At 32.1% G+C, this 22,504-nt stretch overlaps 1 protein-coding gene across 5 annotated transcripts in view; it reads right to left on the bottom strand.

Annotated features, from left to right (window-relative positions):
• Sap30 (SIN3-associated polypeptide 30) overlaps nt 1–21,601 on the bottom strand; it is a 33,642-nt gene extending 12,041 nt beyond the window's left edge. Inside the window, exons 1-5 of one of the 5 annotated variants that reach the window (XM_076495727.1) lie at nt 21,446–21,568; nt 18,504–18,599; nt 6,734–6,818; nt 5,483–5,542; nt 40–218 (exon numbers count right to left, since the gene is read on the bottom strand). In XM_076495727.1, coding sequence (XP_076351842.1) covers nt 40–207 — 168 coding nt within the window. In that variant the 5' untranslated portion in view covers nt 208–218; nt 5,483–5,542; nt 6,734–6,818; nt 18,504–18,599; nt 21,446–21,568. Of the gene's footprint in view, nt 1–39; nt 219–5,482; nt 5,543–6,733; nt 6,819–18,503; nt 18,600–21,445 lie in introns of all 5 variants that reach the window. The other 4 variants (XM_076495726.1, XM_076495725.1, XM_076495724.1 and 1 more) reach the window with 4 other exon arrangements.
• Nucleotides 21,602–22,504: the final 903 nt, after the last annotated feature.

Below are 22,504 nucleotides of genomic sequence, written 5' to 3' on the forward strand. Positions count from 1 at the left end.
GTAAATTCTAATGTTATAAAAATCTCTCATGCCACTTACATTGTGATCAATGTTGAGTTTTAGCTTTCGCTGTGCCACTGTTTTCTGAATACGTTTACTGTAACTGGCATTTCCAGCAACTCGTGAACAGCGGTTTCCTTCTTCCAGAAGGCAGCATATTTGATTATGACCAATTGGTGTATCTTCTTCAGTACTAAAACCATTCATTCTTTTTTACTCTGCAAACAAACAAGTACTCTTTATAAACTTTGCACAATAATTTCAACATACTTAAAAAATAAGTAATATTTAGATTATTAAAGACCTGATAATAAAAAACTGTTAATACCTGCATCTGTATAGAAAGCCATATTATCAGTAACATAAATCAACAGAAGAAATACAACATTTATTTATTTATTTTTTAAACTTAAATTCAATTTAACCATAAACTAACATCAAGTTTGGTTATACAAGAAACAAAATAGTTGCAGTAAAATAAATCTGATGTCTATTCCATAACCAAGTTTCGATAGTGAACATACTTCATAATTAAATCGAGAATAAATGTATTAAACTGCTTACATTAAACATCTGTAATAATTTCCATAAAAACTTCTCAGTCAATTTTCGATACTGTTTTTCTTTACATCTTAGCTGAATAAGCAGTTGTCAACAATGAACATCATAAAAACTATATTAAGTTTTGTAGATAAAGCAAAATTTAACACGAAAGCCACACTAATCAAGTTTGTTTCAGAAATTTGTGTGAATCTACAGTGCTATCAGTAATTCTGAACTACTAAACTAGAGGAAAAGCAGTGTGTCAGCCACACCCATAAGCAGTTGTTATGTTACTCTTGTCTTACCTGAATAGTGGGATTTGGCCACTTTCACAGTGCAACCATAAACCCAAATACAGAGTTCATTTTTACCATGATGAGTCATAACCAAATTCTTGGATTCAGAGTCAAGACTCAGAACAAACTTTTTTGGTCAGGGTGTATGCCATGACCTCACCACATACAATTAATTTCCACAAAGTATTTTCAGTTTTTGTTGCTATTTTTACATATCATATTTTAAGTATATGTGATAATAAATAAATTTCTTAAAGTGAAAAAAAGAAAATACTTAAAAATTTAAACAACTCATGAATACAATTATCTAAAACTTGGAAAATATTGAAAAATCTTCCATCTTACATTAAAACTAAGCTCTAAAGCTGTACAATATTGCTGTATAAATTCAACACAAGTTAATATTTGATAAAATGTGGTAACTAAATTAGTGTAAAGATAAAGAGAAAACTGAAAACTGATGGTATCAAATAGTGAAAGCTGTTACAGGCAAATACTTTATAGACTTTAGCCTTATTTTACAAAACTTACCATAAAACTACAGCAGTTTGGATAATGTATTGGAAAATTATAATTATTATTCTCTAAGTTTTTTACTTTTTACCTTAGTGAAGATAAAAGTGTTAATTTGTGTGTTACTGTTTGAATCTTCTAAGTTGCTCTTTAAGCAAATATTTGTTACTTCTGACTGGATCATGTGGTGAAATTAAAACAGTACAAAAAAGACAAACAAAACAAGAGATTTAATGTAGTATTACTACCACAGGCAGTCACTTCCATGTATCGTGATACTTTTTACAAAACTAACCCTGTGTGAGTTAGTTATTATTTTGTGTCAATAATCTGTGTTAAGTGTTTAGAATTCTACATAATTCTCTTGTGTCAATCAAAGCTTATATTGTTGGCAGTTACTTGAGACTGAATAACTAAGAGTGTAGAAGCTGAATGCACAATAATGCTTTCAGATTTAGTTAGCACATAGGATCACCTACAAAAGTTGTAATATTTTCAAACGAGGCCCAAAATTCGAACGCTTTCAAATAGTTGACTATTCTTCTTCAGGAAGAAATCTCGAAAATGCTTGGATTTTGTGTCTCATTTTGAAAATATTAAACAATAATGCTGTCAAGTATTGGGATGTAATATTAAATATGTGGTTGGTTTGTTTATGTCACTTTTCCAATCACAGTTTTAAACATAGCAGAAAAACATCAGTGAGAAAAAAAAAGCATAAATGTTTTATCCAGACTGGAATATAATTAATTAATATAATTAATTTTTTGTTTTTTTATAAAATTCTACAAATTTTCACACTAACATTATTTGATTAGTGTCTTAAATTAGAAAACAAAAAAGTTTCCTGTGATATTTGCCATCTTGGTGACAATAATGTATAAAAGTACAATGAATTGTTTCTAAGCTTTTTTTTATTATTATTCAACTTATGTTTTGACACTGCTAGTTGCTCTATAAGATCTCTTTGCACATTGTTGTAACTTGTGCAGAAATATTACTGACTGCAATATGACAAATTTACTAACTGTTTCTCTGGATGTACTCTTCAGCAGAATATTAAATATCATAACTATTCTGGCTTGATTGGTCTTTAAATTACATTGTTAACTTGTAGAACTGAGCAGTTTTTTCTTTCTTTTTTTTTTTTTACAGCAGCTCCAAAGGCTAATATTTTTGCAAATTATGAATGGCTTATTTGAACATCCTGTGTTACGTCTTGTTGATATGAAACATTGTACACAAAACTGTAAAAAACACTCAATATTATGCAAGCCATGGTCATCGTATACATGCTGAAATGCAAACTGATAAAACAGTAAAAAATGATCAATGTTTTCTGACCTAAACATTAAACACAATTCATTACTATCATGAGACCAATAAATGGGTAGTGACTATATTTATGCAATTTGTAACAATTTCATGAACTACGTAATAATGCCATCACAAATATCAATGCATAGTCATGTTATTTTTCTGAGCATTATTGAGTTATTTTAGATTGTAACCATGCATTGCCATAACAAGATCTACCATTGCTTAGATTGTGCCATTTCTAAATAAATACTGATGGCTGAGTTATAACATTTGAAGTCATGGACTAGGCCCATTGACTGTTAGAGATACAGGTACCGAGATAATCCCACATTATAAGTTTCATGTTTAAAATACAACACTGGGCAAATAAGAACAAGTGAATGCTGAAATTTCAATAATGATTGATACTATCCTTCTACTAGCATTTTCATAATCTGTGTATGTTTAACATTTCCAGCAGAAACGTAGATATTAAAACTGTGTTACAGATGGTGTAAATATAATTATAATAGGTACTGAAATATTACATTTCTGCAATCCCAAGGAATTAAATTTCGCTTCAGGAATTTCACCTTTTATTTGGCTTTCCCAATCGGGAATGTGGTCTATCTGTATTCTTGTAGTTAAGACCAACGAAAGTGAACCTACTGCATGGATTAAATAAAAAAAAAAAAATTTATTGGGAAATGCAACTTCAGATGAGGGAATGTAACCTTCTTGATAGCTTTCCTTGTGAATGTATTGTTGTACTTTGTTCAATCACTTGTTTGTCAAACAATTACTTTAAATAAGTTGGTGTAAATAAGACCAAGTTTAATCCATGTTACAATAGTAAATTAGTTTATTTTTCTTTAACCTACAGCATACTATCACTTGCATGCACATATTTTTATTTATAAGTTCACAAATGTTTTCACTTTAAAACTCAATATATTTACTCACTAACAGTACTATGACTAATTGACAAATAAACTTGCTTGTAAAACTGCACACCTAATCAATCAAGTAATAAAACAAATGATAATGAACACTGATTCAAGTGTTTTACTGAATAATTTACATTATTAATTAAAAACTAAGGCATGCTGATTCTCATTTATAAAGTAGCCTTGTTTCATGACACTTCACAGTCTCTCAATCACTAATATTCCTAACAATTCTAGGTATTCTAAGTATACTTTTATAAACACAATTTTAAAATAATACACCCTAAGGCTAACATCTAAAACAAAACATTGAACATGTAGTTACAACAATTTCCCTTCCTGGACTGGGAGGTTTTTTGAACAATTACAACTTGGAAATGAAACAGTATCATTAAACCAAATCATTTTGGTGTTTTTCACTTCCAAGAACCAAAATATGCAGATATCACTACCTCTTGTCTCTTATCATCATAGGCTTCTTATCATTTAGGGAATTCTTCTTAGGTTGATAATTTAATGAATCCACTGGCAGCTCCATCCTTGATCATCCTCAGGAAGGAACTCTGGTTAACTTTCCACTTGCAAATTCTTTTCTCACAGACATACTTCCAAAGAGGATGGCAGTGGAGGATCTCTGGCTTGGGTTGCTTGTCTATCTGAATAACAAACCACAGTGCCAATTCTTTTAAATACAGTATATGGTTCCTCCCAACACCTGCTTAATTGTAGAGTTTGTCCCATCTTGTGGCAGGAACTGTACAGCCATACCATATCAACTTGATGGAATCTAGTCTTATGAACATTAACATCATAATTACTTTTCATTTTACCATTAGTTTTTTTCTGCATAAAGTCATGCATTATATTAATGGTGTTCCTTGATCTCTCCACATATTCTTTTCCAGACTTTTCTGAGTGAATAACCACTTGATTAAAGAACAAAGATTCAAATAATAAACTCTCTCCCAATTATCAGTGATGATAGCATTTTACCCATAGTTTCATGTACTGCAGTGTTAGATCCAGATCTCAGCTTTTCTGATGTTCATCCACGTAAATGGCTGATTTCACTATGTATATTTTTATATCTTCCTGCCATCAGATGATGGATGAAGAGCTATTGTTTGTCTTTTTCTTTTTAATCCCAAGAATTCAACACAATTCCTAAAATAAGGCTGATTCAAAGATCCATCCAAAGTTAAGGGAAGCTCAACAGACATACATTAACTTGAAGAGATTCATTGAAAAATGTCCTTGCAAGTTACTGTTTAATACTCAGGAATAGCACATGCTTCTAACTACTTTATAAAATAGTCCATCAAAATTTTGATGTGTTTATTCTGCCAGCTACTATCAAGTCCAGTGGTAGCAACTTTTTCAATCAATGTTCCAACAGAATACTACTATAACTGCCCATGCTGTTTCTTTCATGGACCTTTTTGCTCACAACCACAGTTTACATGTTTCACACCAATTTTGTAAAACAAAAATCACCAGAATCTATATCTAACATGAGTGTATTTTCAGAAGTTGATTGTCCTTATACAAAAGTACTGATCAATTCTGTCTCCAGTTTATTAAATGCTTTTTCACACTTGGTCATCAAACAAACCTTGTTTGGCTTTCCAGGTAATCTGTATAGAGGATAAGCTATGTCATCTTGATTTTACCAAACAATTTTCATTAGATCTGTAGACAACCACCTCTCCACTGAATGTGTATATTGTGTAAACACCTGGTGACAGAACAATTCACAATTCTTGGGATTCAGTTCAACTCTACATGCACAGGTAGAGTCAAAAGTATACATTACTGTCACTTACAAAGTGTCATTTAACATGGTATTACATATTTGATGTTAGAGTTATCAACCATTAATTTTACCTTTGTTGATTTAGCAACAGTCCACACCAGAATAAATAACAGATACAGCATAAAGGAATACTAAAAAAAAAAAAAAAATGCTGTAGATATGCAGGAGGTTCTATAGGTTATGTAAATACAATAAGCAAGATGAATGAGGGCCAAAGGTATTTTAATTTTTCACAAGAACATCCTTGATAACAGCTACTTTTGTAACATCTGATTTTTAGTACAACAATTTTACTATTTACTAGAAGCTTGTCACATTTCAGGTAGATGCATAATGAATTCATAACAATAGTCAGAATTCCATCTCCAACACAGATTTGCACACATTGGTTCTCATATTTATAATGTAGCCTTTTTCTACACACTTCATAAAGTCTCTCAATAACCAACAGTTGTAAACATTCTAGATATTTTAAAACTACTTTTATAAATATACTTGATTCAAAATTACATACCATCTAGTTAATACCTAAATTAAAACAAACCATAAGACAGCATGTTAAATACAGTGACTAACTGAAACGAAAGTATCATCAGCCACATGACTAAAATCTTTGTGATCTAGTCACATACACTGCGTATGTGAAGTTTAAACATGACGAATTAACACACGTACTGTACAACTGAAGAGATAATACTCTGTAATAAATAGCTATTCCTATCTGTGCACACCACTACATAGTGTGTTTACAGTTATTTTACTAGTGACAACTTAAAACAAAATATCAACCACTGTTTTACATGCTTGGGAAAACTGAACACTATCAAAGCAACTTTTTGCATCAATATGAAAATATCAATTATTTCTAGATATTAAAGCTTGAAATTTATTGAAGGCAAATAATAAAGTTTTAGCAATTTTCATTATATTGAATAATTGTGAATAGTTTTGCTATAACTCATACCTTAATGTTATATATTATCATTTCTTATAGAGCAAGAATGCTATATTCTCTAACTAAACCATGATCAGCAAAGCTCAATCATAATAAATGTGTAATATTTTAGAATCTAATTGATTATGTAGATTAAAATACAGGTGTTGATCATAATAAACAAAACCTTGTGACAATCTGCATTTGAAAAATTTGGTACATCAGTGGGCTCATTTCAGACTATTAATCTCACTTTTTTTGTTTGACTGATGTGAGAAATAGTGTAACATACATCATTTTATATCTTTTATAGAGCAAGAAATAACCAAGTTTATCACATTTATAATACACTAAAATGAAGATAATGAAATTTATGAATTCAATGTACCTTTTAGTAATAGTTGAAAGAACTGACTCCAACTGCTGGTCTGTGCTCACACATGCAACATAGTCCACGATATAGATGAAAACAACTGGAAGAGGTAGAAAGTTTGTGAAAAAAAATATGCATTGCAAACAGAACTATTTACTAAATGCAAAATTAGAATAAAAACAGGGCAGTTACAACTAAGTTATAATTGGTCTTTTTTTTTTAGATGAAATTTCTTGTGGTTGAAAGTGTACAACTTTTCTCAGTATTGAAAAATCACCTTCCATGTTTAGGTCCAAGAACAATGCCTGACAAGTCTCTTCTTCAGTTAGAAATAAATCTATAGTCACCTCTTCCTATGTTTTTAGAATCGCAAAAAATAAGAGCAATCACAAAAATTGCATACTCTCACCCTGCTGCCCCTTTTTGAGATTGCACGTGTTTATGTTGGATAATGTTAACTTGCACTTTGAAAACTCGGAAAATCCTTCTCAGATCCAGAATGATCAATGATCCAGATAATTTTCTGTAGCATGGTGAGGAGTTTCAACCTTAATGTGCACATGAAATTTAGTAACAGCTTGATCACACTTTACAGTGAGAACTAAGAAAATTCCCTATTTCCACATTACAGAACATGTTTCAAAGTGATCCAGAATAAGGACTTCAATCAAATTTGGAAAGTAATGTCCCTTACTGAATTTATATCTTGTGTACATCATCATATTCATTTCTGAGAAACTCATGTGGAAACACAGACCAAAGTGAATACCCTCATCCTGTGAGGGTAAAAAATGTGAAATTATTCGAATCATTCACTTAAGTAATTAATAACACAGAAACAAGGTGGCACATGACAGACTCTACCAGAGACATTCTTGGCTATAGGAAAAATCTTGGAGATTCAGGCCTAGCAAACAATTTACCTCATGTGTGAGATGGTCAGTAAAATTATGGAATGTTTCAGGCTTGATTTGTGAAAAGAAGCACTGAAACCTTCATACATCAGTTTAGTTTTTCTTGTCAAAACAAGTAATACAGTACCATATGAAACATGTTTTTTACTTTACTAAAATTGTTTTGTTAAGGGCTCTGATCTTGTAGGCTAGCACTCAGCAATACCCATGTACTATACTATTCACATTCTCTCAACTGTTGACTTATTACTGCCTTTTGCTCTCTGTATGTACAATAAGCCAATTTTCTAACAAGTCCTTAGTTCAACTTTTGTAATCAAATTTTTAGGTGCATCTTAAAAATGGCTTTCTGAAGGTGAAGTTTTAGATGTGTCTTAACAAAAGCTTTCTGAAGGTAAAGTTTTAGATGTGTCTTAAAGGCTTTCAAGGTTAACCTTTAGATGTGTCTTTACAAAAACTTTCTGAAGGTGAAGTTTTAGGCATGTCTTTACAAAGACTTTCTGAAGGTGAAGTTTTATGCGTGTCTTTACAAAGGCTTTCTGAAGGTAAAGTTTTAGATGTGTCTTAAAGGCTTTCAAGGTTAACCTTTAGATGTGTCTTTACAAAGACTTTCTGAAGGTGAAGTTTTAGGCATGTCTTTACAAAGACTTTCTGAAGGTGAAGTTTTAGGCGTGTCTTTACAAAGGCTTTCTGAAGGTGAAGTTTTAGGTGTCTTTACAAAGGCTTTCTGAAGGTGAAGTTTTAGATGCGTTTTTACAAAGACTTTCTGAAAGTGAAGTTTTAGGTGCATCTTTACCAAGGCTTTCTGAAGGTGAAGTTTTAGATGCGTTTTTACAAAGACTTTCTGAAAGTGAAGTTTTAGGTGCATCTTTACCAAGGCTTTCTGAAGGTTAACCTTCAGATGTGTCTTTACAAAGACTTTCTGAAGGTGAAGTTTTAGACGTGTCTTTACAAAGGCTTTCTGAAGGTGAAGTTTTAGGCGTCTTTACAAAGGCTTTCTGAAGGTGAAGTTTTAGATGCGTTTTTACAAAGACTTTCTGAAAGTGAAGTTTTAGGTGCATCTTTACCAAGGCTTTCTGAAGGTGAAGTTTTAGGTGCATCTTTACCAAGGCTTTCTGAAGGTGAAGTTTTAGGTGCATCTTTACCAAGGCTTTCTGAAGGTGAAGTTTTAGGTGTATCTTTATAAAGGCTTTCTGAAAGTGAAGTTTTAGGTGTATCTTTATAAAGGCTTTCTGAAAGTGAAGTTTTAGATGTGTTTTTACAAAGGACTTCTGAAGGCAAATTTTAAGGTGTGTCTTTACAAAGGCTTTCTGAAGGTGAAGTGTTAGATGTGTCTTAGCAAAGGCTTTTTGAAGGTGAAGTTTTAGATGCGTCTTAACAAAGGCTTTCTGAAAATCAAGGTACACGATATAAAATTGGATTTCCTCAAAAATCCTGATGTTTTGACAACACTTAGAAAACTTTTTTTTTAATCATACTTAAAATCAAAATCATTAATTATTGCTTTACAAAGGATTCTTCAAATAACTTCTGAATATAAACGTCAATATTTTGCAATCATTCAATCATCACAAATTATTAACTTCAAAACATACGAGTTAAAGCTTCTATTTACTGGTTAAGTTTCTTCAACACTTTATGATAAATTTCATCAGAAATGTCTGCTTTATTTTTAACGAGTTTTTCATCTTCTATAAAGCAGCTTCTTTTGCAAAAATACAGTATAGAGAATTTCCTCTTCCACTTTTAAAACCAAAAACCAGAAACTCCATGACAATTTGTTTGTTGGCCAAACAAATAATCGAAGGCTATCTATAGAAATATAAAAGTTTTGCAATATTATTGATCAGAAAGTTGCATTATTAATCAGGCAAGTAACAACACTGCCTATGTATGGATCACTGCATCTATTCAATGAGATGGTATTTTAAATATCTCACTAGGCCATCAAAACTTTACAATATTATATAGTGTTTCATTTTCTAACAACATCTACATAATGAAGTCACAAGTTCTCTAAATATTGTAGTAAAATGTTTGAATCACTTTTTATTCTGCTTCAATTTTATTACACAGAAACTTAAAAACCAAAACAATGGTGTCAAACAAGCTCATTATGGTGACAGTTGCAAATGAAGTTTCCACTTTTATAACTAATATCAACTAGTGTAAATGATATTATCATTAATCTTTGAAGTCAGCTTTCTTACAAAAATTTGGTTCTGCTTTAAAAAACTTAAGGACGAGGTTAGTTGGTTGGTTTTGTGTTTAATGGTACAAAGCAGCTAGGCTATCTGCACCAAACATCTGGTAAAAAGGTAAAAGTAAATTTAGTAAAATTCATAAAAGGAAATTAAGGTAAAACAAAACAAAGTTTAAAAAACAACATAAATAACATAAAACCAATGTTTACATCTGGTCTACAGTGTTAAGAGAAAAACTACATTAATATAAGTCATAAAGGACTTTCTGTAGCATAATTGTAATTATCATAACCTGCCAGGAAGACTAACAGGTAAGTACAAAACCCACTATCAGTCACCTGAAGTTGGCCTTTCCAGTCCTGGTTCTGCATTATTTGACATTATGGTCATTTTCAGAAAGTAAAGTAAGAAAAGTTTGAAAAGACTTGTACCAAAATTTCAATTATAACTCACCAGGATAACTAAAGGGTAGTTCAAACAACATCATTAGTCATCTGAAGTTGGCCTTTCCAGTCCTGGTTTCAAGTTATTTAATGTTATAGCCATTTCCTAGTTTCAACTCAAACTAGATGGACTTTGATTCTTGAAAGGGAATCTCATTAAAAAGGTTTAATGTATAAATTAAAAAACTTAAATGGCATTAAAAATATTAATGGCCTTTAAAAACTAAAAACCTTACCAAGGTGGACAGTGTCACCATCACCAATAACACTGTGTAACATAATGGACAAACCTTGTGACAGAACATGTTTAAAATGGTGCCATTGTTGAGAGTCGTAATGACAGCAAGAAAGTAAAATGTGGTGTATTGTGATCTGAGTGTTACACAGACTACACGCTGGTGCATCAGTTCCAGATAAAAGAAAACGATGAGTTAAAAAACCATAACCAATGTGCAGTCTAGTTAGAACAACTTCCTCTTTCCAATCCTTATGGAAGCAATGGTTGTTGAAATTGATTTATCAACTTTTTTAACCATGGAGGTCAAAAGACTTATTTGTTTGGAAAACGATTCTTTTGGAGGCACAGAGATCTATCTGCACTCCCACTGTAGTTGTGGAATGAAGTGCAGCTGCATACATCGAAGATGAAGCGGTGGACAGCAATTTTCAAGCTTCAGGATAAATAATGTTATGAATCTTTTTCAAACGCTGCACCTCTTTTTCTTCCAACCATTTAGAGCATGAATGAAAGTAGGAAGGGGAGAGCCATTGCAATTGATGCAATGAAGGTCCATTTCACACTCATAGGAATCATTGTCCTTGCCACCACAACATGACATCTTTGAATGACTAAACCTCTGACACTGGAAACATTGGAGAGGGTTTGGAATATGTGGCCATAGCCTGCAATTAAGATAACCTGCCTTGGTGGTGGCAGGTGGACATGGTGACATAAATGTCAGAACAAGGATATTGGTCGGCATCGTAATTCAATCTTTGCAAGTGGAGATACGCCTCACTGCAGAAACTCCCTTGAATGGAGAGACCAGCAAGAATCTCTGACTCAGGGATGTTCTTCAAATCCCTCTCAACAACTCCTCATGATGAATTCAAAGTAGCATGAGGTGTAACTTCAATAGGTATATCCCCAATTGCCTTTGAATTCAAGGAGTTCACTGTGTTGAGATGTGGATGTTTCCACCAATATGTCACCAGATCGAACCTTCTTTACTAACTTTGGAGAGCCAGCAAGTCCTTCTAGTCCCTTCTAAATAAAAAAGGGGACATTTGCTCTAAAGGTTTGTCTGAAAGAGAATATAGGATAAGAAAATGAGGTACAACAAGTGGTACAGATGTTGAAGATTGCTGCTCAGGAACTTCAAGACATTGTCATTTACCTATGAACTGTTTTTTCCTTTTTTTAAATTTGTATTTGTAGAATCCATAATAAAAAAGCAAAATTTCAGTGTCCACTGACCCCACCCACCATGGAGCCTTATGAGGGGACACACTACAATGTCAAACAAGGATATTGCAGCAATGCCAGGGTTTTGTAAGCACTATACCCAAACACCATCATCAGATACAATGTCCACAACACTTGTTGAGAACTTGGTTGACCCTAGCCCAAGTGGACCAGCTGGTTGACCCAAAGGGGCCCACCCCAAGGCCACCCATCTAGAAGAATTCAAGGCCAAAGTGATGTGTTAGGGTCTGACCCCGCAACCACCCGGATCCTCTCCTCCCTTTCATGGGTCGCCATGCATGACAAACACCAGTGTTGGTGTTTATATCCCAGAAGAAGTAAACTGAAAAAACAGAACCTTTCCTGGAAGGTCCCCTCACCACATACAAGAATCCACACTAAGGGGTAAGGACTGGGTGAAACAGGAATTACCAGTCAGTAACAGAAAAATTAATATTACAGTTGGAAGAACATTGTATTTGGAACTTGTTATAAATACAACCTTCTTAAACTAAGAAACACTGCGTTAAAAAGAAAATAAGTAAAGAATTGAAGAAAAAACTTGTGAAAAGAAAGTTTACATAAATATTGGTAATATTAATCCTTCTAAAATAATGCAAACAAGACAGTAGAGATTGCATCTATATTATCCCTAGATAATATAACAGGCACCACAGGGTAGCAGAATGTCAATAGACAACACTAGGACAAATTAAATGCAATTGCGATTTTATGTATATTTTGGTCTGCGTTATTTAGGGATGATGCAAATATCATCCCTACTACCATGTCTGCACTGCTTTAGAAGGACTGTTGTTAGCCACCCCTACATTTACTTCCTGTTTTGAAACGTTTTCTTTACTGGTATCCAGTTAGGTCCAACTTGTTTCACTTTCATTGGGTAATTATTAATTACTTTACCTACTGAAACAGTTATATATATATTCACAAAAATAGCATACAGCACCAAGGAACAGTAAACACATTTATAGGTTAAATAACTTTCACTCATATCTTAATCCTACACTATATTTTTTATCAAGCTCAATTTCTACCTAATAATTTCATTTCTTTAATAACTAGGAGCCATGGTGAAATTCCCTAAACAAAGATAGTTCCTCTCTCATTCCAAGTGCTAAAAAGTTCTTGAAAATAGGAAAACCGCATTGCTATATCAAACATATTCACAGTATGAAAAATTGTTTAATAAAGGGATTTCTTTTTACTTAGGGCTTGCCTAGTTTAAAACTGAAATATTGAGGTAATGGTTTAGTATTCTTTCTACTTTGTGATAACTGTGGAGGTTGGCTGTTTAACAAACATAGAAATTAAAAGTGGTTCTTAACAACAAAATTACTACTATGATGTTACTTTTAAAATCTTAAAACTTTTTAGGTGAAAGCACCATGTTCATACTTAACAGCAGATGGTGAAAGAAAATAGGTGTTAAGATGCTGAGGGGTATAACACCCAACATCTAACACTTAATTGCTTTTGTGTTATGTCTGATAGGTAGAATATCCCTAATGAATTTTGATATTATCATCACAAATTTTCATTTAAAAATAATTACTTCTGTTGTTTGTTAACAAATGGTATGACTTAATTATTTTATATAAATAGTAAAATTTATTAATTTGAATCATGTTACAAGTAATGGTTAAGTTTTACAGAAAACTTCTTGGTTTTGATTTATATGATGCATCCAATCTGAAGGTTAAGTTTTACACAAAACTTCTTGGTTTTGATTTATATGATGCATCCAATCTGAAGCATTAAAACAATTATACTTTTTAAACTTATTTTTCCTTTCAGAAAAAAGAACCTGTTTTCCACTTCTTGCAATTTGAATCAATAAAATTGTCAATCAATTATATTGTCTTCAATAAAAACAATATTCTAAATTCACAGTTTCTTATCTTCAATTTTAAATTATGTGTATAACTTGTAGTCTTACCAGAATTTACACGCTCATGCACACATGTATTGCTTTCTCTTGCATATTTACATATTCAGCATAATTAAAATACCTCAATATCATGCATATACCAACTGAACTCATTCCAACTCAAAATCTGAATTTATTTTTACTTCTCATTGTCCAATTTTTCATCACCTTTCATATCTGGTCAGAACATCACTCAAGGCATTTGTAAAGACTTTACACCTAACTTATTTCCAAGAGACATTTTTAACAAATAAAGAACATTGTAATAGGCAACAATATACATATTTGATTTTACTACATACTTAATATGCAATTATATCTGTAAATTAATTAATTACATAAGGTAATATAAAATGATATTGCTTTATGGTACAAAACTTGCATAATTAAGGATTACTGTTTATAACAAACACTTCATTCAAAAATATAGCAATCCATGTGCCAAAAAATGGCACCTTTCCACCATCATTAGCATCCTTCTTTCATCCATTAATAACAAGTAAACTGATTATATCTATCAGTACAATATACAGTTGACTTTTTCTTTGTTTTTAAACAAACTTTCAATAACAACCAACTTGGTGTCTTATTTGAATAATCAGATCATGCAAGCCAGTTGGCTTATGCCTGTATCGTACTCGACAAATTGGAAGTATATGGAAAGGTGTGTGATTTCCTGGCAATCTGACTGGCTTTTGTCAAGAGTTTGTAAACTAAATTTATGATGCTGGTACCTTTGGCCCAGTGAGCATCTGATCAAGCAGTAAAAACGAAAGCAATTCTAATTTGATTCTAGTACCTTTGGCCCAGTGGGCAACTGATCAAGCAGTAAAAATGAAAGCAATTGCAATTTTACTGCAGAGGAAAATAAAGAGCAAAGTAAAAATTTCAAAGGTGAAGCTTAAAAGCACTTTGCACAGTGTCTTGACTGTTGAATAACTATGCAGTTGTTTGCTTAACCCTTAAATGGTGAGCGTCAAATTGATGATGCTACCTACAATATTCCTGCTCTATAAGGGTTAACAATAAATTTATTAATAAACATAGAGTTTTATCATCTCAATGGTTTACCATTGCAAAATTCCTGGCTTGCCATTCTCACTTACCCTAAATCTCATACAAGAATATTCCTTTTGTTTCAAAACAAAATTTCAGTGCACTTCTGATTTGTTCTTGAATCCACCTTTTCTTTTGGTCAGTTTGATGTGCATGAATTTCTTTTATAAAATTAATATTTTTTTTTCATAACTCATACTGCTGAATTCTATTTCAGCAATCATATTACTGAAATGTATCTCTCATGCAACATGCATTTTCAGCCAGGTTTTCTTCATCCCTAGTCACGTTCTCATATTCTTCTGCTAAGATAGTCACAACACTCATGTGTAGGCTTATCAGACAAACAAGCTCTTTATTAGTCAGGAGAGCAAGACAAATAATTGCTATGAAAAAAATTAGTTTAAGGAACTCTTCTCGAATCAATAACACCACTCATAAAAAAAATGTTTGTTAGTACTTTAGGCATTTTTCTTGATCTATATTGTAATATTTATTTATCAGTTTCTATAAACCAGCTTCCCTAACAGTTGAAATGTAATTTATTAACATTACAATGTGTAAAGGTAATATTGTAAACACTTGTATTCAATCACATTTTTCTTCCTTAACTCTTAGAACAGATTTTAAAACAACTTACAGATTATAATCTCCCACAAGTTAAGTGAGAAAGAGAGAGACTCGTTTCATCAACTCAATTTCCATGAAATTAAGACTTGCATAATAACAACTTCTGATGAAAAAACAAAGGTGAAATAGGTAGCAACTGCCTAGTTTAGCATGAAATATGTGGAGAATGTCTTGAAGAACAATTAATCTATAAAAGTTGCCGAGTGGAAATGACCGAGTTTCAATAACATTTCATCTTTTGTTGTTAGGTCAGCTGCAAAGGCTACCAAACATGTCAAGCTAAACTAGAATATTGTTGCCTATTTATCTTTTGTTTATTTGTCATTGTCAGAGATTTCACTATACATCTTATAAAATGCCAAACAAGGGTATGTTTTTTTTCAGGTGAGTGGCCCCAAACACATTTCCCATTTGTTACAACAAACAGTTAACTGCAAATGATATTTTTTTTTCCAATTCTAGAATTAATTTTATAGCAATTTTCATGCCTATTGGTTTTACAATGGCTTTTGGCATTTAAACCACAATATTTCATGTTTGTTTTAACACCTCACTTTTTAAAAACAAAACAGCCTATCTCATGTCCTCTTATATAGGTAATACCTTCATAATCCTCAACTAAACATAACCCAGTAACTTAACTTCCTAGGGGTAAAATCAACTTACTAAAATAATATATATAAACTACTTCTATTATATACAACTATTCTCTCTCAAATATTTATTCAGTTTTCCCTCTAAAGTCCTTCTTTCACAATTCACACACACATCAAATAATGCAAAATTTCCAGACCTTTCTTTCCCCCCTATCAAAATACATTGTTCCCTGATCATCTGATCTAAGTTTGGAATGTAACACTGAATTATTACTTATAATGAAATACAAAATATCAAGCAAAACACATTTTCATTAATAAATAAAAGGTAGGCTCTGGGTTAGAAATCAGTGTGCTTAACTGTCATTTTGCAGTTTCAATATGACTGGTCATGATGTTCTTAAATTACAGATAATTTATTAAAACACACAAAACAAATGCGAGTTATTCAGTTCTTTACGACACTGCATATTCATAACATTTTTCATGTTAATTTATAACAAAAATATTATTAGAGCATAAACAACACTACAAACTAACAACTGCTACTACTACATTTTGACTTTTAGTATATGGAAGAACATGTCCACCATTGTTTAACCCTAAATGCATGAGTGAGGAGTCAAAGTGCATGATATGACAGTTATATTCAAAGTTTAATTACATAACTTCATTGTCAACATACATCAATAAACGCATCTTCAATTTCCGGTTTCTTAATTTACAACAACAAAAAATCAAATAAATGCCCAATCATAATTTCTATTTGCCCCATCATACCTCTCTGCTCTGAATTCTGATTTAGATTTTCTTTCCTTATGTTGGTTTTAGAATGTCCATCAGATACACCAATCATAGATACATACACACTAGAACTTAAAACAAGACCTCCCACTTTCTTCATTTTCTGACATACCAATAAATTTGTTACGCCTACCACAGAAGCTCTTTCCAACGTTGTGCTTTTGAAAATGCTTACTTATCAATGCCTATAACTAAAAGAAAAGCTATTTAGTGAACTATTTTAGTTCTATGATAATTCATTTCAGTAAATAGCATCATTTCCAAAACAAATTCAATTACTTGAAGATCATGGTTGGTACTTCAGTTGTAATGAAAGTTTCTGAACATTTATGTCAATTGGAAAGCCAGATAAATTAAGAGTACTTTTGCACCATTTTGTTTTACTTTCAATTACTGTTTTGTTTTAAAATGTATATCTGAAAGCTACATTAATTATTTTTGGATAACCAACTTAGTGAGAAAAATTTAGAGGTGATAAAGACCAGATTCCGAGAACAAAATGGCCTCAATCTTCAAGTTATAAATTATTTTTTAACATGTATATTCTTTACTTAGAGACACTTTTATATAAAAATAACTCAAATATAAAAAAATTAAAATATTTTTGATTAGATAAAAAAAATAAATGAATTTTTTTTCGTTTCACTTAAAGAGATCCACAAGGAACATACACAGTTAGACATTACAGTATAAAATGAAATTTTGTTACCCTAAGCTCTCCTCACTCCTACTGGATGATGGATTACTATTTGTTGTGATTGGGCAGTTCAAAGGTCAATAAAATTTAATTGAAACAGATACAAATTGTTATGAACTTAAGGATGTTTAAGATAAGTCATACTTACTGTGTTACAATTTAGTCATTTTAGAAATAAGGATAATTTAGATCCATTTCATATTTTTCTTGGTAGTTATGAATCAAATAATAGAAACAAAACAATAAATTTACTGAAGAAGCTTTTGATATTTATTTTGGAGGTTTTAAGGGTTACGTTAGTAAAGTGTAAAAACAGTAAGATGAAAAAATGTTTATCCTGAATATCAAAATTATGTTGCCATTGGACTAGTCAGAGCTGGGTTAGACTGACTACTTAAGGTTTATAAACAAGATTTTTTAAGTAGTGCTTTATAGCTGGAGTATCAATCCCATAGACAAAAGTTATGTAAATTCAATATTAAACAAAGATTATCTTAGAACATCAACTGATGCTTCCTAATGAACCACCATAACAATTTTAGAGATCCATCCATGTTCTGCAAAATAGTTACATGGACATACAACAGACAGTAATATTTGTAAAGAATTTAACTTTTGTGTACTACATATTCATAATATTCACAAAACACTAATCAAACTTTGTAAAGATACAAGTTTAGCTTTTCTCTGGTTTTATAAACTTGCAATATCTTCCAGTTTACACTTCTTAGACTTGTGGTGTTTTATCTTAATAATTCAATTATGTTCCATTTTCCTTTTTAGGGACATGATTATCTTGAATAAGAGAAAAACTACGGTAATACTGGTTGTAAAGAACTTTCTGTAGCATAATTGTAATCATCATAACTCCCTAGGAAGACTAACAGGTAAGTTCAAAAATCACAGTTAGTCACCTGAAATTGGCCTTTCAGTCCTGGTTTCAAGTTATTTGACGTTATGGTCATTTTCAGAAAGTAAAGTAAGAAAAGTTTTAAAAGACTTGTAGCAAAATTTTTATTATAACTCACCAGGATGACTAACGGGTAGTTCAAACAGCAGCATTAGTCACCTGAAGTTGACCTTTCCAGTCCTGGTTTTGAGTTATTTGATGTTACGGCCATTTTCTAATTTCAAATCGAACAAGATACACTTTGATTTTTAAAAAGAAATCACATTAAGCAAGGTCTAATGAATAAATTTAAAATAACAACACTTAAAAAGATAAATGGCCTTTAAAAAACTAAAAATATATCTGAGGTGAACAATGTCACCATCACCAAGAACACTGTCTAACGTTATAGATAAACCTTGGGACAGAACACGTTTAAAATAGTGCCACTGTTGAAAGTCATAAAGATGGCAAGACAGTAAAACATGGCTTATTGAGACCTGAGCATTACACAGACAACACACCAGTGCATCAGTCCCAGATAAAAGAAAACAATGAGTTAAAAATTGTGACCAATGCGTAGTCTAGTTAGAACAAATTCCTCTTTTAGATCCTTATGGAAGCAAGACGGCCAAATTCCAGAGGATTTTATTTAGAAAAGCTTATTTTCACATTGTTCACTCCCAAGTCGACTGCCAACTGGCACAGAGCCAAGCCTTGAATATAGGACCACAGTCCATGTATGGAACAGGCATAGCAGTGATAGTGCCAGAGCATATAGATTAAGCTGCGGTATCAGGGAGCCCATTCCCGTGAATACCAATGTGACCTGGTATCCAGAAAAACTGGATAGAAGTAGATGTTAAAGAGAAATGGGCCAGTCAGTTTTGAATATCTGTGAGAATAGGGTGTGAATTAACATGAAGTGATTCCAAAGCCAGTAGAGAACTAAGTCAGTATAAATAGTGCAATTTCAGTACTGCTTTGCTTCTATGTGATCCAGGGCAAGAGAAATGGCATACAGTTCAGCAGTGAACACAGAAGCTGTAGAGGGGATTCTACGTGCAACCATCAAACCACAACAAACCGTGGCAGAGTCCACACAGTCACCTGATTTTGAACCATCTGTATATATAGGAATGGAAAGATGGTTTGAAAGATGCTCAGCAAATAGCAGACAGTACTTCCAATCAGGAGTGTCTACTGTACTCAGATGACTTAAAGATAGGTCACACTGGGGGACTGTAATAAGCCATGGTGGGATGGGCTAACCAGTGGATACAGCAATGTCATCCAAGGACAGACCCAATTCATCCAACTGTATCTACAGAAATATTGAATACAAGTGTTAAAGAAGTTATAATTTAATTGTTAGGCCACATTTGGAGTCTTGTGATAAATCTTGGGCTCCTTACCTTAGGAATGACATTGAATTATGTCTGGGATGAAGGGGTTATCATATGTGGAGAGATTAAGATCTCTAAAATTATTTTCTTTTCAGTTTGAGTTTGTTTTAAATTTCACACAAAGCTAAACAAGGACTATCTGTGATAGTCATCCTTAATTTAACAGTGTAAAACTAGAAGGAAGGCAGTTAGTAATCACCACTCACCACCAATTATTGGACTACTCTTTTACCTACAAATTGTAGGATTGACCATCACACAACACCCTCATAGTTGGAAGGGAAGCAGGTTTGGTGGGATTGGAATTCAAACTCATGCCCCTCAGACTGCAAGTCAAGTGCCTTAACCTCCTGGCCAAGCCAGATGTTTTCTTTAATAATAATGAAAAAAGTAATAGGGGATCTAAAATGGGGCTGATGCATCATCATTTTTCATACTTAATAGTGAAAATAGTAGGACTAGAGGACACCAATATAAACTTGAGCAAGGTAGGAGTCATCTTCAGCTACAATAATTTCATTTTTCTAACAGGGTGGTTGGCCTCTGGAATGGGTTGCCTTCAGATGTTGTGAAGGCAGTAAATTTAAGTGAATTCATGAGAAAGCTTGATAACTATATGACTAATGAGCTGACTTTAAAATTTTTATTTGATGGTTCTATTTTAATTTACAGGATGGAATTGTTGAGATGAACCAATATGTCTCTTGTCATCCTAAAATATCAGTGTTTTCCTTGTCATTTCCCAAAGATGTTTAAATAACACCTTTTAGCTCATTATTATATTTCACTAACAATAAATCTTCTCAGAACCACAAAATTGGCTTTCTAAAAATTAAGAAGTAAACATTTCTTTTTTTTATCTCAATAGCAAGCAGTAAACTTAAACCTAACCATATGACCACCATTCTTACCCAAATACTCCCCCTCTTTCATCCAAATACTTTATAGAGATTAACGATAAACCTAAAATGGCATTTCTGTCTCTCTGACCCTTAGTATAGAAAATAATTATGAATCATATCAAGAAATCTCACTCCAATACTTGACGCAATAAAAATCCAACTCCCAAGCTAACGTATCTTAAATATCCCATAATTATTGAATGACTAATCGTTTTAGTAACAATAAAAACCACGACCTCAACATGCAGATTGTCACATTATCACCACTCTTGACCTAGTAATAGTAATACCGTAATACGTATAGTAATAACACATAATTCATAACTACCAGTTAAGAATTAAACACTTACTGCCCTTAATTTTGAAACTCTTATTGACTCAATTTCTTGGTTGTTAATACGTTATTACAAGTCCAAGATCCATGCACAGGATACTAAACTTAAAATTAATTTGCAAATAAAAAATAAAGCTATATGAAATGAGCAACAGACTAAATAAAAAAAAATGTGAAAACAAAACGCGATTCTAATTACTAAGATTACTATTAGGCCAAATAATTATCCATCAAAATTTCGAAGCATTTTTTAAATTTTAATATCATGTTGTTGTTGTTTTCCCTTAACTGAGTTAAAAATAATATTAATTTTTAAAACTTTCTTGATAACAAACGACAGAAGCATTTAAGTTTAATCACTTCAACTCAAAATCTAGCAAAGTTTTCTTATATAAGAAACATCACTTGTTTAATAATAATAATAAAATCAAATACATACCACTAAATCTAGATATTAAACAAATATGTTCAATCCAAAGAAACTACACAAATACAGTTCTCAGAAGTTATACCACTAGGTAAATCAGTTTATCTGAGACGCCAAAGATTAACAGCATTTTCGGTTAGTATCCAGAATCTACTCAATATAGCTACGAACCAGTGACTTTTATTGAAAAGCACTGTTCATATATCAGCGTGTCTCACGAATGGTGTAAGGGTATCGAGATTAACTATTTCTAGTATTATAAAACCAGTAAAAATGTGTTGTTTTTGTCTCCAATAGAGGGCAACAATAATTGACATGCTATTATTATTTTTTAAGTTATACGACGAAGCGCTGATTGAAGTAATTTAGAAATATAATACGGTGAAACATCGATCATAAACTTCAGAACCAGTGATATTTATTTTACTCGAAATTTCTACAACTAATTCATGAGCAATCTTCTACTCACACTGCCACACCTCACAGTAATATTATTTTCTTATGAATGTCGCAGAACCATTGATAACACTGTTGTAAAGATGTTCAACTATTGTACGGGTTCTTTTAAATCGCTGGGTAACAATGAAACCATATCCAGTCCACATAAGAATACTAGCTTACTTAGCTGTAATTTACAGGTCTAAGAGATATTACAAATCATGTACAAATAGAAATACAATGAGTAATGTAAAAAGGAAAAAAGTAAAATTTCATGATAGTTGACGAATTAACTAGATATATGTTATAATTCAGATTGATGCAAATATAGCAAGAAAATTAAATTCTTCACTGGACCAAAACTGACTGGTTCGTTGCTAATAATGTCAAGTGAAAGCGAAATTTTATGACTCAACGTTTCACTGATTCTTGTACTTAGGTCGATTCTCGTTTCTCTCATATCCGAATTAAAATATCAAAAATCTAATTTGCGAAAAAACTTCTAGCGCAGTATTAAGTAGATCTGGAATGGTGTAAGATTTTTAATTATTTGTTAGTGAGATTGAATCATCCACTAAAATACTTTGAAGCAAACTTTTGTTCTTGTGAGAACAATTGTCACTTATCTTTTTG

Source organism: Tachypleus tridentatus, chromosome 3 (genome assembly GCF_004210375.1).
Source record: "Tachypleus tridentatus isolate NWPU-2018 chromosome 3, ASM421037v1, whole genome shotgun sequence".
Classification (NCBI taxonomy): Eukaryota; Metazoa; Arthropoda; class Merostomata; order Xiphosura; family Limulidae; genus Tachypleus; species Tachypleus tridentatus.